Source organism: Oryctolagus cuniculus, chromosome X (assembly GCF_051225735.1).
Source record: "Oryctolagus cuniculus isolate XC-2025 breed Fujian yellow rabbit chromosome X, ASM5122573v1, whole genome shotgun sequence".
NCBI lineage: Eukaryota > Metazoa > Chordata > Mammalia > Lagomorpha > Leporidae > Oryctolagus > Oryctolagus cuniculus.
In genome coordinates, this window is record NC_142888.1 from 51,535,090 (window position 1) to 51,553,762 (window position 18,673).

The following is an 18,673-nucleotide window of genomic DNA, read 5'->3' on the forward strand; positions in this document are numbered from 1 at the left end:
AGCCCTAGATGCAATAATTTATCCTTTTCCTTAAAAGGGATTTTAAATAATATTTATTTATGTATTTATTAAGTCAGAGTTACAGAGAAAGATAGAGGGAAGGATGAAGGGATGGAGGGAGGAGAGAGACAAGGAGAGAGAGAGAGAGAGAGAGAGAGAGAGAGAGAGAGAGAGAGAATATTCCATCCCTTGGTTCACTACCCAGATGACCACACAGCCAGGGCTGGGCCAGGATGAAGCTGGGGCCAGGAAATTCATCCAGGTCTCCCACCTGGGTGCCAAGGGCCCAAACAGTTGGGCCATCTTCTGCTACCTTCCCAGTTCATTAGCAGGGAGCTAGATCAGAAATTGAACAGCCAGACATGAACCGGTGCCCATATGGGATGCTGACCTCACTTTACCCACTACACCACAACACCTGCACCAAAGGGAGTGTTTTAACATCCTCCATGCCACTGGTCCTCCAGAAATTTCACTGAGATGGAAGGCCCACAATTGTTTGTATTTTGGTACACAAATTTTGGTACACAAATTCCTTACCAATTTGTTTAGAATAATTATTACTACCTGCTAAGCAAGTTTCATCAGCAGAGTATCATCAAATTTAAAAATCAGGGGTCAGTATAGTGGCACAGTGGGTTAACCTACTTTCCACATGATTGCTGGTTCAAGTCCTGGCTGCTCCACTTCCCATCCAAATTCCTGTTAATGGACCTGGGAAAGGAGCAGAAGATAACCTGTGTACTTCGGTCTCTGTCACCCATTTTGGAAATCCAAATGGAGTTCCTGGTTCCTGGTTTCAGCCTGGCCCATCCCCAACAATTATGGCCATCTCTCTCTCTCTCTGTAACTCTGCCTTTCAAATAAGTAAATACATTTTTTAAAAAAATTAAAGATCAACATGATAACCTATTGAAGGGAATGACAATAGAGTTTCTTGTGGCCATAGAGCAGAAGAGTTAATTTACCTCTTGGACAAGACAGTGAAGGCATATTGTTGATCTTGCCAGCTGAAAGAAAATTGCTTCTGGTGATCTTTACTGGCAGGCTTAAAGAAAAAAGCATTTAGCACATCAATATCTGTATACCAGTTCACCAGAGGGGGTATTAATCTTAGGCAACAAAACCACACATGGAAAAAACAGCTGCAATTGGAGTCACCAACTGATTGATTTTATTGTCATTCATTTTTAAGGATTTATTTTATTTATTTGAAAGTCAGTTACACAGAGAGAGAACGAGAGGCGGAGAGAGAGAGAGAGAGAGCACTTCTATCCACTTGTCTACTCCCCAGTTGGCCGCAAAAGCCTGTGCCGATCCCAAGCCAGGAGCCAGGAGCTTCTTCCAGGTCTCCCATGTGGGTGCAGGGGCCCAAGGACTTGGGCCATCTTCTACCGCTTTCCCAGGCCATAGCAGAGAGCTGGATCAGAAGTGGAGCAGCTGGGACTCGAACCAGCACCCATATGGGATGCCAACACTGCAGTCAGCAGCTTTACCTGCCATGCCACAGCGCCACCCCCTTTATTGTCATTCTTAAGACCCAATTGTGGCCGGCGCCGTGGCTCAATAGGCTAATCCTCCGCCTTGCGGTGCCGGCACACTGGGTTCTAGTCCCGGTCGGGGTGCCGGATTCTGTCCCGGTAGCCCCTCTTCCAGGCCAGCTCTCTGCTGTGGCCCGGGAGTGCAGTGGAGGATGGCCCAAGTGCTTGGGCCCTGCACCCCATGGGAGACCAGGAGAAGCACCTGGCTCCTGCCATCGGATCAGCGCGGTGCGCTGGCCGCAGCTTGCCAGCCGCGGCAGCCATTGGAGGGTGAACCAACGGCAAAAGGAAGACCTTTCTCTCTGTCTCTCTCTCACACTGTCCACTCTGCCTGTCAAAAAAAAAAAAGACCCAATTGTGGGGCCAGTGCTGTGTCGCACTAGGTCAATCCTCTGCCTGGGAAAGCAGAGGAGGATAACTCAAGTGCTTGAGACCCTACACCCACTTCATTCAAGTGGGAGACTTGAATGAAGTTCCTGGCTCCTGGCTTCAGCCTAGCCCTGGCCTGACTACGCAGTCATTTGATTGAGTAAATCAGCAGATGGACGATCTCTCTCTCTCTCTCTCTCTCTCTCTCTCTCTCTCTCTCCCTGTGTGTATGTTTGTGTGTGTGTGTGTGTGTTTGTGTGTGTGTAACTCTGCCTTTCGAATATCTAGTGTAGTGTGAGATGCAAATAGAAGAGAGATGTCAAAAAATGTGTACAGTCTGAGATTTTACATTAATTACAAACTAACAAGTAGATGATATAGATGCTTGCAGAAGGCATGAGACTCCTGGGTTAGGGACTAGGGACTTTATTACAATGATAGCAGTAGCCAGAGAATTAGCATTTTCTTACATTGGTTCCCTGAGCCCCTACTGCCACAGAAGAACACAAGGAAGGCCACATGTCACCTGCACATGTAGTCGATAGTATTACAAGGGGAGAAACTCTGAGCTTAAGCAATCTGTATTTATTTTTTTTTTTTGACAGGCAGAGTGGACAGTGAGAGAGAGAGAGACAGAGAGAAAGGTCTTCTTTTCTGTTGGTTCACCCAACAATGGCCACTGAGGCTGGCGTGCTGCAGCCAGCGCACCGCACTGATCCGAAGCCAGGAGCCAGGTGCTTCCTCCTGGTCTCCCATGTGGGTGCAGGGCCAAAGCACTTGGGCCATCCTCCACTGCACTCCCCGGGCCACAGCAGAGAGCTGGACTGGAAGAGGAGCAACAGGGACAGAATCCAGCACCCCAACTGGTACTAGAATCCGGGGTGCTGGCGCCGCAGGCAGAGGATTAGCCTATTGAGCCGCGGCGCCAGCTGCAATCTGTATTTTTTAAAGTAAGCTGTAAGTATGGTTGCCTTTTGTTCTAAACATAGATATTATGTTTATCCTGGATTCTAAGTGGACTTGATATGGAGGGTGACACTTTATGTATCCTCAAAACTTCATTATACAAATATCCTTAAGAAGATCATGTGGAGAAAAGGTAGTCAGTATCTCTGCTTGGAAGATATGCAGAAACATGACAGAAACACGTGGAATTGTCTACCAAAAATATTACAACTGAAACTTGGATTAGGAAATGAAGCTATTAGATAGCCAGGGAAGCATCAGGATAGAATAGCATTGTGAATGTGAAAGTGTAATGGAATTCCAAAACGGTGGGTGCAGTGTTCATTTCCAAGGGCTACTGAGAGGTCAAGTGCAGTAAGGATGGAGAAGAGGAGGTGAAATGAGGAGAGAACTAAGGGAGGCTGGGAGGGCTACAAGTCCATAATTGAGGTCAATTATCAAAATCCTTGAGCTGTCAGGGACATCTCAAGCCACAATTGACCAACATAGGTGTCTCATGTCTCCCAGGAATGGACTTGCTTTAATATCCGTACTGCACTCAGTCACTCAGTTACCTAGATCCAAGCATGTGCTCGTTAGATTATGTCAGTGCATAACTCCCTTGGTGATATGTAATGGTTCAGAGACGAGCACCTGTCCAATAAAAGTGGAAGGGAATATTTAACTCTGTGATTAAAGGAGTGCTTTTCATACTCTCTTCCTCTGGATTTAAATAAAGAAGCATATTTCTCCAGTCCCTAAATGGTATCTATCCTGGGGACAAAGCCAAAATACTAAGGATGGCAGAGCAGAGAGATGGAGAAAATATGACTCTTGGATGATGTCATCAAGCATCTGAAATAACCAAATTTAGTGCCTGCCCTTTACCTGAATTTCTTTTTATGAGATAATAAATGTCCTAATTGTTTAAGTAGCTTTGAGTTGTATTTTTTTGCTTGCAATCAAAATACCTTAGCATACACAAGGCCAAGATCCACTTAGAGTTTCCCAGGCAGATTATTTAAACTCTTTGTGCCTCTGTTTCCTCATTCATATCATGGACAAGGCAAATATTCAGTTGGTGTACTTTTATAATGATTGAAAATGAAATATGTTTTTGGAATAAGAAATACTTACCCATATTTTGGTGGTGGAAAATATTTTGTTATCTGAAATGAAGGATCTTGCAATTGCATAAAGTGGTGAGAGAATAATTTTTAATGTAAATAGGGACACTCATCCTGAATATGTGAAGAATGTTTTCTAGGTAATTCCTGTACCTGATCTGTATTAGTCAGCTTTTCATCACTGTAATGAAACACCTGAAATTTATGAAGAAGTTATGGAGGAAGGAATTTTCAGCTCATGGTGTTAGAGGTTCACAGTTCGAGATTGAACAGCCCCATTGGTTCAGTATCTGGTGATGGTGTTCTTGTTGACAGTCTCAAGTAATGTAGAACATCACACAGGAAGAGGAAGAAGTCTCTCTCGCTTGTCTCTTTTTATAAAGCCACCATGATTTGATCATGGGGCTCCATGTTAACAACTTACTCCAATTTAATCACCTGCTTTGCCAGAACACATACAGTGTATACATTTCAATTCCAAACTGGGATAACAGACAAGTAGAAAGGATTAATCAGACCAAAGCAAGACCAAAACCCAGCAAGGCAAGCTCCTTGTCTGGCATCCAGAAAACACTACTGTAAAGTCTGGTATCCCAAAGACTTGCATAGCTGTGCCTCTACTACAATTTTGCTGAGCATAGCCTATTCTTCAGGTCTCCCAGGTTGGAGTGTTGTCTCCGTAGCCTCACTGGGCATTTCCCTGGTGGGGACTGCGCTGCAGCAACCACACAACATTTCCACTTGGTGTTACCCTAATGGAGGTCCTCTGCTATGGTACCACCTAAACAACACGTCTATGCCTTGGACCCTACATTGTCTAAGACTTTCTTTGACATCTAAGTGAAGATTCCCATGCCTCCATTGGTCTTTAGTTAATTTTCACAAGGGATTTAATGAAGCATAGTTTTGCTTTGAATTAGATGCTGTCAGAAAGAAGCTGCCATGACCTCCCAACTATTGCCTGAAATCCATCATCACACGGATTATGTTAAGGTCTGCCTCCAGCACAAGTTTCACCTGACCTGCTTGAACCATGAATGCAGCCAGCCACCAAGTGCTTCATCAGCTGGACTCAGGGAAATGATGACTGAGGTGGTCTTGGACAAAACCTTAGAAAGTGCCCTGGGGTTTCATAGAAATTTGCCCCTCCAGGCCTTAGTGCTTAGTGATGGGAAATTCTTTCAGTGTCTTTCTCTCAGTGTTTTGTTGATTAGTACATGGCTCCCTTTTTGCCTACACTAATCTTTTCAAGCAGCTTCACTATTGCACTGTCTTCCCAACATGTTTCTCTGTCCTTACTTCTCTAGCTAGGCTGTGAATTTTCCAAATCTTTCTGTTCTGCTTCCTTTTAAAAAAAAGGTTTATTTATTTGAAAGTCAGAGTTACAGAGAGAAAGGAAGAGAGAAAGATCTTCCATGCACTGGTCCACTCCCTAGATGGCTGCAACAGCCAGCATTGGGCCAGGCCTAAGCCAGGAGACAGGACTTTCATCTTGGTCTCCCACATGGTGGCAGGGGCCCAAACATTTGGGCCATCTTCCACTGTCTTTCTGAAGCCATTATAAGGGAGCTGGGTTGAAAATGGAGCAACTGGACACAAACCAGCGCCCATATGGGATGCCAGTGTCCCAGGAGGCAGCATTACCTGCTTTGCCAGAACGGCAGCCCCCCTTCCCTTTTAAATACACATTCCATCTTTAGGTCAAGCCATTGTTCCTGACTCCTATTGTATGCATATAAATGTAGCCAAGCAGCAGCTTCAGTGCTTTGTTGCATAGATACTTAATCTTCTGAGTATCCCAGTTTATCACTTTTAAATTGAGCTTCCATAAAGTCTTAGGGCATGGACACAATAAAGACAGCTCATTTGCCACAGCATAGTGAGGGTGTCCTATACCTCAATTCCAAATAGAATCCTTATTTCCATCTGAAACACCATAAGCATGCCCTTTAATGTCCACTTTTTATCAGCATTCTGGTCTTTATCACCCTTAACACTCTGTTTATAGAATTCTATGCTTTCTCTAGCTTGCTCTTCCAAACTTCCAGCTCCTTTAAGCAAACCATTCTAAAGGCATAGTTACAGTAATGATCCCACTTCTTCTATGTTAGTGAGCTTTTCATTACTACAACAAACTATCTAACATAGGCTACTTATCAAGGAATGAAGCTTATTTCAGCTCATTGTTTTGGAGGCTCACAGTCTAAGATGGGCAGTCCCACTGGTTTGGCAACTGGTGATGATATATATCTCTCCTTATAAAGCTACCCATTGGCCCCACTCTAACAACCTAATCAAATCTAATCACTTCCCAAGGATCCCACCTCAAAACTCAATAATTAAATTTCTACCCTCTTAGTACCATTAACATAAGACTTGGGTACTAAGTCTTTAACACATGAACATTGTTTAGGTTGAACACCAAACCTACATACCATGAAATTATTGAAGACTTGAGCAGATGCCTATTTGGATTGCTTGAGGTGATGATTCTAGAGTAATGATGGCCAATACAAAATCCTACTTATTTAAGATAGCTGAGCCAGTTGAGAAGGAGGACAACCCTGACATAAAGAAGTAAGTGAGGGCTGGCTCTGGTTATAGCCACAAATTTGTAACACAGTTTAACCCAATAGATAACCTTACCAATTTATTGGTTGAGAAGGTTTGTAAAAGTTGGGACACATGAATGTCAGGAAGTCTTTGATTTTCTAAGACACAAGATTTAGACTTGATTATAATAAATTCCTTGTAAATACAGAACTTTGAAGCTAAGATTTAAGGCTGTGTTGACCAAAGATGGAGAAGTGAGAAAAAGTCCTTTTTCGTAAGCAGGAAACTATTGTCTATACTGTTAATAGGAGCTAGGGGGCTGGCACTGTGGCATAGCAGGTAATGCTGCCACCTGTGATGCTGGCATCCCATATGGGCACCAGTTCAATTTACCTGCTGCTCCACTTCCCATCTAGCTCCTTGCTGATGACCTGGGAAAATCAATGAAAGATGGCCTAATGCTTATGCCCCCTGCACTCACGTGGGAGACCAGGATGAAGCTCCTGACTCTTGGCTTCAGCCTGGCCCAGCCCTGACTGTTGAGGCCATCTGGGGAATGAACCAGGGGATAGAAGAGTCAGTCTCTCTCTCTCTCTCTCTCGCTCTTGCTCTCTCTTTCAAAGAAATAAATCTTTTAAAAAATAAAATGAACTAACATTTCTTGAGTGCTTTCTACGTGCCAAACATAGTGCTAAGCGCTTAATATATGCTATTTCATATAATCCTCAGAACAGTCATACACAATAAGTGCCATTATTACCCCCATTGTTAGGGTTGATATTCAAAATATTTAAAATATGGTATGGGGAGTGGGTATTTGGCCTAAGATGCTGGTTAAAGACACCTGCATTCTGCAGTGGGTGACCTGGCTTTGATATCCAGCTTTTGCTATTGACTCTAGCTTCCTGCTTCCCTAAGAAGCAGCAGTCATGACTCAAGTACTTGGGTCCCTGCCACAAACGTGGGAGACATGTACTGAGTGCATGGCTCCTCGCTTTGACTGCACAGGGACTATTGCAGGCATTTGAGGACTGAACCAGTGCGTGGGGGATGGGGACTCTGTCTCTGTTTCTGTAAATCTTTCTCTCAAATATATGTATATATATAATTTTTCACATATACTTTTATATATATAATTTTAAATATCTGGAAGTCCTTTTGAAAAATAATATACAGGGACTGGTGTTGTGACATAGCAGGTAAAGCTGCAGCCTGCAGTGCCAGCATTCCATATGGGTACTGGCTCATATCCAACTGCACCACTTCAGATTCAGCTCCCTGCTAATGGACTTGGAAAAGCAGCAGAAGATGGTCCAAGTGCTTATACCTCTGCCACCCACATGGGACACCTGGAAGAAGTTCCTGGCTCCTGGCTTCAGCCTGGTTCATCCCTGGCAGTTGCAGCCATTTGGAGAATAAACCAACAAATGGAAGATCTCTCTCTCTCTCTTTAAAATAAATAAATAAATATTTTAAAATAAAAATAAAATATTGTATAGACCCTGACTAATCATAACACCTGTAGACAATCAGGACAATCACACACACTAACTCAACACTGACTTTGTCCAATTTATGGATAATTAAACATTCACAGAGTGTTTAAGTAACTCACCTGAGACACACAGCCAACAATGGGCCTTGGAATTTGAACTCAGATCAGTGAATTTGTGAAGCCTGTGCCTGGCTACTATGCCGTGTTGTGTATCTTCTCACTACAGAGGGAAGGCTAATCACATTTCTAACAATATTTAGGTGCTCAACGAAGCTGAAATACTAGTTATGCAGGTTAAATATTTCTTTCTAATTAGTCACAAAGTCCTGACCTGTATAAAAACCCCTGTTTTGACCTGAATGTTTGTATCTTCCCCAAATTCCTATATTGAAAGCTAATTCCAGGGACTGGCATTTGGGTACAACTAGTTAAGCCGCCACCTGTGCTGCTGGTATCCCATATGAGCTTCAAATCCTGGCTGCTCCACTTCAATTTAGCTCCCTCCTAATGTGCCTGGGAAAGCAGCAGAAAATGGTCCAAGTAGTTGAGCCCCTGCCATCCATGTGGGACACCAGGATGGGGTTCCAGGCTCTTGGTTTCAGCCTAGTCCAGCCCCACACTTGTAGCTATCTGGGGAGTGAACCAGCAACTGGAAGATCTGTCTCTCTCTGTAACTAGGCCTTTCAAATAAATCTTTAAAAAAAAAAAAAAAAAGGATCCTAATTCCAAATAGGATCGTATCAGAATCACCTTTGGATGTTGTTAGGAAATGGGGCCTTTGCATGAAAGTGGATTCTTTAGGAGCCTTGATGGATAAGATTAGCACCCATATAAAAAGAGGTTCCAGAGTGCTGTCTTTCCCCTCTCCATTATGTGAGGACAGACACAGGGAGAGGTGCCATCTATGGACCAGGAAACAGATTCTCACCAGATGCTGAGTCTTCTAAAATCTTGATCTTGGACTTGATGTTGATCCGTCTCCAGAATTCTGAGAAATGAATTTGTGTTATTTATAAGCTACCTAGTTTGTGGTATTTTGTTATAGCAGCTCGAATGTGCTAAGACAATCCCCAGTTTAATGCTGTAGAAAACATGGCTATTGCCTAAATTCAGCCTTAACGTGGAACATACAAATCCATGTCATTATGTGGCAGACAAGCCAAGTGGGGGAGGTTAAGGATTTTACTTATAGCTTTAGGATTTGAGGGGAAGATAGAAATTTGTAAGAGAGAGCAGTTTTTAGTTCGACAGTAGAATAGTCAGGGATATGATTTTTCCTGAGTAATGTGAGAATGTTAAGATAAAATTACCTATTAGACATAACAACATTTGAATGTGCCTAATTATAGTCTCATCCTAACAAGGTAAGGAGTAAGAAACATGATGGTTGTAGGGAAAGGAGAGGAAGGGGTTGGTGAGGCAGGAACCACAAATGATATGAGGATAAGGGACTGAAAAAGAATCAGTTCACTTTCTGCTGAAATCTCCTGTAGTTTCTTTCAAAATACCCTAAGTTTTTTCTTCCAGTTTCAGCCTGGGCTCAGAGTCAGGGCCAAAGTTCAGGCAACATCAAAGTTTATTTTTGAAATAAAGGTTTATTTCCTCGTGGAATTCTTGAAGGGTTTGCCCTGTGTGTGTGTGTGTGAAGCATTGAGTCTGGGCTGAAAGGAATTTATTTTAGGACCTTGAACCGACTTTCTCTCACATGCCTGTTGCCCTAGGAGGTGATTGATAGCCATGTAAGTTTCCAGTCCACCCCCGGAGGCCCAGTTCTGGGGCTGCACCTCTGGCAGTTCTAGCAGCCTCTTTGCCTCAAGGGTAGAAGCATGCTTTTTCCTCTCAAGTATTGTAGCACTGATGCATTCAGTGCCTCAACATTTTTCAGGATGTAGTATTGATTAACTTTGGTATTGTGTGCATTGTTGATTGGATTATAGGCTCTATTCTGATTGCAAATCCACTAGCTCACTTTCTTTGTGCTACTGGGCTGCCTGTCAGATGAGAGTTTGTGCTCTTAACTGCAGAGCCCAGCATAAATAGCAAAAAAGGTAAATGACACGTTAAAAAAAAAAGTCAATGCAGTATTTGCCAATTTTTGTTGATTTCTCTTGGTACAGACACATAGAGCTAAGGAACAACAAATTAGAATTGGGATTGATGGGGAGCCTTTTTAATCTCCCTACTGACTGTATATTTTTCTCATGTATAATAAAAACATCTTTTCTGAGTTTCATGGCCAGGGTATGGAGTGGAATATATGTTCTTAAAGTTTTGATAAAACAGGAATGTCAAGCAGAAAACCGGCATCCCATTTTAGCCACCAAGTTGCCACTATTTGGGTGTATTTGAGAGGTAACAACATGGAGGCAACTTTACCGTTTCTCATCCTGAAATAAGACTGAGGGCTATACTGGGAAGCTGGGCAGGCTTCATAAACTTTCATATTACAGCTGACAGCTTGAAGAAGGCGAGGCATAGTATATCCCATATCACTTATTTATTATTTCAAATTCGCTTTTTATTGGATTCCTAAGTTCTGAGCAGCAGCTAGGTAAGCAGAACAGGAGGTGGGAAATGAACCACGTGTCTCGCTGGTCATGAGTGCTTGCTACTCCTGTTTCTTTCCGGACTCTCGGGCCACCCTTCCTCAGTCTCTGCTTCTAGGCAGATCTGTTGGGGGAAGAGGAGACCTTTGGCTAGGTTTGGTCCAGGTCTTGGTCTCCATGCAAGAAAAAATTCAAAGAAGAAACATAGATAAATGTAAGTAGAAAGGCCAGCGCCGCGGCTCACTAGGCTAATCCTCCGCCTTGCGGCGCTGGCACACCGGGTTCTAGTCCCGGTCAGGGCGCCGGATTCTGTCCCGGTTGCCCCTCTTCCAGGTCAGCTCTCTGCTGTGGCCCAGGAGTGCAGTGGAGGATGGCCCAAGTCCCTGGGCCCTGCACCCCATGGGAGACCAGGAGAAGTACCTGGCTCTTGCCATCGGATCAGCGCGGTGCACCGGCCGCAGTGCGCCGGCCACGGCGGCCATTGGAGGGTGAACCAACGGCAAAAGACCTTTCTCTCTGTCTCTCTCTCTCACTGTCCACTCTGCCTGTCAAAAAAAAAAAAAAGAAAGAAAAAAAATGTAAGTAGAAAAGCAAGGCTTATTTAAAGTGAAAGTACACAATTGAGGAATGAGTGTGGACAAACTAAGAGAATGAGCTTCAATTTACAACAATCAGGATGGTCTTTTCAAAAGATTAGAAGTAGCATCTGCGGGCCAGCACTGTGTGCAGAGCTGGCATCTCATATGAGAGCCAGTCCCTGCTAAGGTGCCTGGGAAAGCAGCAGAAGATGGTCTAGGTGCTTGCACCCATGTAAGAGACCCAGATGAACTTCATGGCTCCTAGCTTCAGTCTGGTCCAGCCCTGGCCATTGCAGCCACTGGGGAGTGAACCAGCAGATGTCTCTCTCTTTCTCTCTACGTTGGCTTTTCCCTCTCTGTAACTCTGCCTTTCAAACAAATAAATAAACCTTAAAAAAAAAAATAAGTGGTGTCTGTGGCATAGCTTAATTGAGTTTTTAATGAAGGCAGAGTTTGGGATAAGGCTCGAATACAGCCTATTTCTAAGCCCCTTTTCTGGAAATCTTGGAGGCATCATGGTTTTAAGTGCATGTGGAGCTACAGTGTACATGGGGGAAATGTCAAAATTGTCATGACATCAGGGGCATGATGGGTGTGAGGTTCACGTACCTGATGAGACGGGGTATGTTGACCGTGGTAATTTCATTATTGTTGCAGGCACCTAGTCTGCAGTCATGTTGGATATTTCTAGATGGCACAACCCACAAACTGCATCTATATGGAAGGGGCTATGTTTGGGAGGTACATGTGAGACTGCAGTGCCTGTGCTGGCAATCCTCCATTCCTCTCCATTATGCACATCCGATCTATATCTGATTCCACAGGTGTGCCCAGCTTAGAAAGAATGAATTGCTACACGACTGGAGCCTGGGAGTTAGTGGGTAAGTAGGAAACACCCAAAACTTTCAGGTCTGACTTGGGTTTTAAGGACCTTCTCTAACTCCTCTTTGCACTTTCCTCCCTTCTCCCTCCTTCTGAATGTGTGCTGCCAAAGTTTATAGGCCAATCAAAGGCGATGTTTAATTCATGTACCTCTTACTGGATACTTGGCCCTGGAGATGTGGGCACAGGTGGGCATAGAGGCCTTGGCCTTCACATGAAATGTTCCTAAGCATCTACTTCTTCCTGTTGGAATGCTCCACTCCAGAAACCACAAGGACTCCCCACTGTCCCTTTGGTCAAGTTATATCCTTTAGTAAGGCTCTAAATATGTCTGTATGTCTGTAATCCAACTTCATTTAGTCATTTATTCAACAGATGTTTTCTGAGTGCCTACTATGTGCCAATTGCTAGGCTTGGCACTAAGCATACAGTAGTCAATGAGACTAACATGATTTGTGCCCTCATGGAGTTAACAGTGTAGTCGGGGAGACAATATTATTACAAAGGAATATGAGTGCACTTCAAAATAGGTCATAGAAAATGGGACTAAAAAATAAGTTTATTTGGATATAAAAGTTTTTAAAATCCATGATCCAGGATCTTCTAAAATTCTTGAAAATTTACATTAACAAAAAACTATGCATGATTTCAAAAATATTTTTTAAAAGATTTATTAATTTATTTGAAAGAGTTACAGAAAGAGACATTTTCACTCCTCAAATAACCACAGTGGCCAGGGCTGGGCCAGGCCAAAACCAAGATCCAGGAGCTTTTTATGGGTCTTCCACATGGGTGGCCGGGCCCCAAGCACTTGGGTCATCTTTTGCTGCTTTCCCAGGCCATTAGCAGGGAGCTGGATCTGAAGAGGAGCAGCTGGGACGTGAACCAGTGCCCAAATAGGATGCTGGCACTGCAGATGGAGGCTTAACCTAGTACACCACGACACCCACCTCAAACTTGTCTTTTTTTAAAAAAAAGTTGTACTTATTTATTTATTTATTTGAAAGGCAGAGGACCAGAGAAAGAGAATCTTCCTCTGCTGGTTCACTCCCCAAATGGGTGCAATAGCCTGGGATGGACTAGGCTGCAGTCAGAAGCACAGAACTCCACCCTGGTCTCCCATATGGGTGGCAGGATCCCAAGTAGCTGGGACTAGAACCTGTTGTGCCACAATGCTGGCCTCTAAACTTATCTTTTAATTCCTTTTTTCCATGGTCTTTTGGAGCCCCCTTTGTATTATTACAATTAAACAAGGATGATCGTGTTACCCTTCAGGATGCTGTGCCCAAGATGCTTTGCTGGAGGGTTATAGAGAGCACAGGGCAGGACCGTTTACCTTAGCTGTTTTCTTGCACAGTGTGCTTGACTGGAGTCTGGCACTGCCAGGATACAAGTGTCTCTCCACAGACCAGCACTAGGCCTCTTCTGCTCCTCTCCCCAGGACTCTACATCCAGGCTTGCCTCTTGAACCCAAGGCCTTGAACCCTTGCCTTTCCTGCTGGGAAGAGACTGGAGATAAAAAGGAAAGTGAAGACTTAACATTTCCTCGCCTTCTTCCATCATATATGGTACACACAGCCTCGCTCTTATCCTGGGAAGGGAGGTGGAGCTCTGCTCTGTGGTGGCTCCATTGCAAGTCCTTGATGTTTCCTTGATGAAAACCAGGGCTGTCTCATTGAAGAGGTTGGAGTGAGCGGCCTAGGCTGGGGCAGAGGGGGGGCGGTGCTGGAGGGGAAGGGCGTGGGGCTAAAGCTGATTTGCTTGGAGTTGAGCTTGCTATTGTAGAGCTCTGAAAGGTTCATCTGCTTCAGGAACCAGGGGAGTGAGGGTAGCTCAGCTACCAGGCCCAGCTCAGGCCTGCTGCGCGCAGGCAATGAAACTCTACCCACACAGTCTCCTTCAATCTGCTAGTACCTCGTTTCTTCTCCTCTGAGCAGAGATCAGTTTAAACAGCTCATAGGTCAAGGCAAAGTATCTCTGGAGTGTCCAGCCAAGTCCTTACTTCCTGACAGTCACTCTCTTGGCTCAGGTCTGAGTTCACCAGATACAGAATTTCAGCTTCTCCTTCTGCAACTGGACTTTACAGCCAGAAGGGGGTTGTCATTTGCTCATTAAAAAAAAAAAAAAAACCTTAATCAGAACCCAAATTTTTAGTATCCATGTTCTAGTTTATTAAACACGGAGCAATGATTTGCTGAGAAGTAATCTGATTACAGTACTCTTTATTTTCATTGGAAAATGATATCCATTTATACTTATTCAGTACTGTGTGATATTTTGATAGGCTGGTATGTATAAATTGTGAACTCATTAACATTTCCATCACCCCACATACTTATCGTTTTGTTGTGTGTTGTGAACATTTAAAACCTACCCTTATAGCAATTTTGAAATATGCCAGTTATAGAGCCTTCTTGAACTGCTTTACGGGACAACTAATTCTCTGAAGGAATGAATGAAAACAGGCCACACTCAGAATCATTAGTGCAGACACAAAATGTCTTACTAATAGACTATAAAGGATTATAATATGTTAACATCTGTAGGAGGAAAGATTAGGAGAGAATGAAAAGAACTGGAGGCACACTGGAGTCAAAGCGGTGGAATAGAGGAGAATCGGGTGGGAGCTCGGTGTGTTGAAAATAAGTGGCCTGAACCGACATTCTCCAAGCGCACAAGGACATACACCCTTGGTTTTCTGAGGACAACAATGTCCCCATCTTTTCTACCAGGTAGACTGGAGAAAAATCAGATGTGACCACAGGGTCTCCAGCTCTGAAAGCACACCCTGGCTCCTGTACCCCTTCTCTGTGAGCATGCCAAGAGCCCACTCTAGCCAGGGGTAGAGCCCATCCCAGCTGACAGGACCACAAAAAGGTCGGTTCTCTTTTTACTTAAAATATGGAGCTGTGTCCCTCTATTCTAACTGAATATATTATTCCAGAAAATTTAGTGTGCTTATATTCATTCATTGCAGCAGTCCAGGCATCGGACTGCCCAGAGACACTGCCCTCCTGAGCAATCGAGTAAGATATTTGGCTGTTTCTCCCTTATTTCCAAGCTCCTGGGAGATAGAAGGTTGTATTTACAGCCTAGTCGAACCTGTGCATGGGGAAAGAAAGCTGGATGAATGAATTCAGACGATTGGGTCATCTTCGCTGGTCATTTGCTGGTGTGGGTACCGGTGCACTTGAAATTTTACTATTTACGAAGACAAAGTTTAAGTTTAAAAAAAAAGCAGAAAACAACTTGAACCACCAAGACTGGGACCTGAATTCCGTAGGAGGACACGAGCATACCTCCTGTACCTAACATTACCCTCCCAACACACACACACACACTCACTCACACTCACGCAGACATTTCTTCTTTCACGCTCCAGCTCGCTCTTTTTTACTCCTACTTCCCTTTCCCTCCTCTCCCGGATCAAGCGTTAATCTGCGAATCTCTGACCGCAAAAGAAAAAAAAAAAAAGGTGGGTGGGGGGATCCCGAAGTAGCAGAGCGAGGGAGGAGGAGAGAGGCGGGGAGGAGGAGGAGGAGCCCGGCAAGCCAGAGTCAGAGGGACTGGTGGCTCCGGCGAGTGTACAGCCCCGGGGGGAGCCGGCGCTCTAGGCTGGGAACCCGTCAGCCCGCCCACCGGCCCGGCGTCTTTGGCGCCCGCCCGCTCGCCGGCTCACGCCCAGGGGCCTGCTACACCCGGAGCTTGGGGCCGCCCCTCAGGGGCGCTCTGGCCAGGGGCGCCGCTCCGGGCACGCGGGTCGTGCGGCCAGGCTGCTTCCCCGCGCCGGCGTCCGCGCCCGGGATGCCGTTCTACAGGCGCACGGTGGTGCCCCAACGCCTGTGCCCGCGCAACCCGCCGCAGCCGCTGGCGGAACTGCGCGACGTGAGCCACCTGGCCGCGCTCAGCCTGCTCCGGCAGCTCGCCGACCTCTGTGGCCACTCGCTGGCTCTGCTCGAGGACCTCGAGGGGCACCTGCTGGCCCTGGGGTGCCGCACCGACAGCTTGTACCGGCGGACCGTGCGTCTCCGTCGCCGCCTTCCCTGCCGCCTGCTTGGCCCGGAGGACGACGAAGAAGAGCTAGGTAAACCGTGCCCGGGCGGTTCACGGCCGCGCGTCGACCCCACCTCTGGGGGCGCCAGCAGTAGCCCAGCTCTGCGCCCACCCCCTCCCCGCCTCTCTCCGCCCCTCTTTTTCCCTCCCCTCCACTCCCTGAGTAAGGGGATCCCGTTTCCCTGAACCCCCTCCCCCCGCTCAACCGCTGGAACTTCCTGCTCCTGGACTTGGTCCCTTCGTCCTGAGTGGCCCTATACCCTCGAAGCTCCTGGCCCTGGGGAGGAGAGGCCTCCTCCTGCAGGTTTGGGGGAGGAAGAGGGACCCTCTGAGTCCTGGAGGGTTTCGGCGCCGCCCGAGACCCTAGGCGTCCCCTTAACAGCGGCGTCGGAAACCAAAAGGCCGCGCCACTAGTGTCTTTGCTCGGGTCTAGGACCTCTACCACTTTGGAAAGCGCGCCCGAGCCGACCGCCACCTCCGCATGCGTCCATGGGAGCTGGGTGGCGGTGCCTACTGGCTTTAAACCTGTGCAACTTCGCGCTGGACCGTGATCGCGGCGCACACTCGGAGGAGGCTGAGTGCCCTCCCTCCCGCTTCTCCAGACTCGTTCGGGGCCCCGCTCTGGGGAAAGGACAGGAGCGGGGGAGGGGAGACTGCTCTGGGTTCGCTGACCCCCTACCGCTAGGGTTCGGCTGCACAGAGTTGCTGGAGTGAACCATTTAAAGGAACTGTCACGAATTTCCTGGCGTGCATTCGCTTAGGGAATCAGCCATGCTTATCCCACTGGTGCCCTCGCTGAGTACGCAGGACCTGTGGGAGGGTAGGTGGGCAAGGCAAGCCCTTCTTGTTCACTTCTTTAGATCCCAACACTTTGAATGGGGGATTCTTTTCGTGGAAATGCAATGTGTCCTTACAGTGTGGGACTTTAGTTGAAAGCAAGCGTGTTGGAAGTACTGAAGGCAGCTGGGGTATGCCAAGTGCCAGGGCCAATAGACATCTCCAGAAAGTTCGGGAAGAGGGCGAGCAGTGTGGCTAGAAAGTCTCAGATGGAGGCATGAGATGGCTACTGGCTGACTTTTGTGTGCAAACCTCCAGCTACCTTGGGAAAGAATTGCCTGGGTCAGCTCCTGTCCATTGCAGACCGCAGTCCATCTCCCCGGCTTTCAGAAGGACAGGAGTCAGAGGCCCTGGTACCCCCCTTTATTAAAGGTTCTGACCTCTGGGGTAGATGGTAGAGGTCACTGGTGAGGAAAAATGAACTGAGCTCTGTGGCAAAAGGTGGAAGACCCAGATGAGAGCCAGATGGAATGGAGGCATGGGATTAGAAGCCTCAGCAAGGCAGGGGACCTAGAAAGCTGGAACCCTAGGTCTGGTTAGTTCTCAGTTAACAAAGGGATAAGAAGGTCACTGGTTTTGGTTGTTGTTATTTTTGTTTTTGCTGTAGTCCATCTGATTACCAGGATTAGTCCAAAAGAAATGTGATAAGTCAGCTTAGGGTGTAGTTTTGAAAATCCCCACACAGCTTGCGGAGAACCACCTACTGAGTTCAGCAGGGTAAGTTAAGGACAGGCAGGAGGCTCTGCTTTCCCACTGGTACCTTTCTGTCCATGGAATCAGCAAGCCCTTTCCATGGGAGGGAAGGCATAGCCTCACCAAGTCATCTTGGGACCTAACCCTTCCTGGTGATCTGCTGGGCTAGAATGAGTTGGCTTTATACAACGGGTACATTTTAAAGGATGGGAGCAATTCTTATAAAAAAAAACCACAATTCTTTATTTGAGAGGCAAAGAGAGGTTGCTCCTTGGAAATCTTCAGTGGCAGGGCCAGGCCAGGGGCCAAAGCTGGAGCCAGGAACTCACTCCAGGTTTCCCGTGTGGGTGACGGGAACCTAATTATGTGAGCGATTAGCATTGTCTCCCAGGGTCTGCATTAGAGGAAGCTGGAGTCAGGTTGTGAACCTGGGTACTCTATAAGAGACAAGGGCATCTTACCACTGCATTAAAGACCCACCCCAGGAAGGGAGCAGTTTTTAAGATAACTTGCCAAAGGTTTGGCTTTTTGTAAATTTGCAAGAGCCTGAAAAGTAGCCATCTCTCGTCTTTGGTGTGATGACTTGCCTTTAAAGATGGACTTGTTGCTCAGCTCAGAGGCACCCAGAGGACTGCTGCATAAACAGAACAAAGCCTCGTTCTGTAAGTTGGTGGAAATGTCTGATTTTCCATTTTTTGGTCTAATGTCATGCCTTATCCTGGACTCCCCTTGAGTTTCCCAATGCACACTTTTCCCTTTAGGAGCTGTGATTGCAAAGCACTTAAATTAGACCTTCTCAGCAATGGTCAAGCCTAAGTGCCAAATGCAAAGAGAATTGGGAAGCTTAATCAGCGTACCATCTGGCCACCTGCTTGTTGCTCAGGCATGAACTTCAACAAGGTGTTTGGCAAGCTGAATATTAGATTTTGACCATAAACAAACAGACATTGGCAGGCTTTTCCCTTTTTTTCTTCCCTGTAGCTTCCCCCTGCCACCCTCCCCCACCCCCGCCGGCACTCACACTCCCTTACTGACTATGTGCTGAAAGGCAGCA

General features: G+C 46.2%; 1 protein-coding gene across 3 annotated transcripts in view; it reads left to right on the forward strand.

Moving 5' to 3' along the window:
* Nucleotides 1–15,602: 15,602 nt before the first annotated feature.
* Nucleotides 15,603–18,673, forward strand: part of NHSL2 (NHS like 2) — a 304,501-nt gene continuing 301,430 nt past the window's right edge. Inside the window, exon 1 of one of the 3 annotated variants that reach the window (XM_051827210.3) lies at nt 15,603–16,120. In XM_051827210.3, coding sequence (XP_051683170.1) covers nt 15,841–16,120 — 280 coding nt within the window. In that variant the 5' untranslated portion in view covers nt 15,603–15,840. The remainder of the gene's footprint in view (nt 16,121–18,673) is intronic. The other 2 variants (XM_051827212.3, XM_051827213.3) reach the window with 2 other exon arrangements.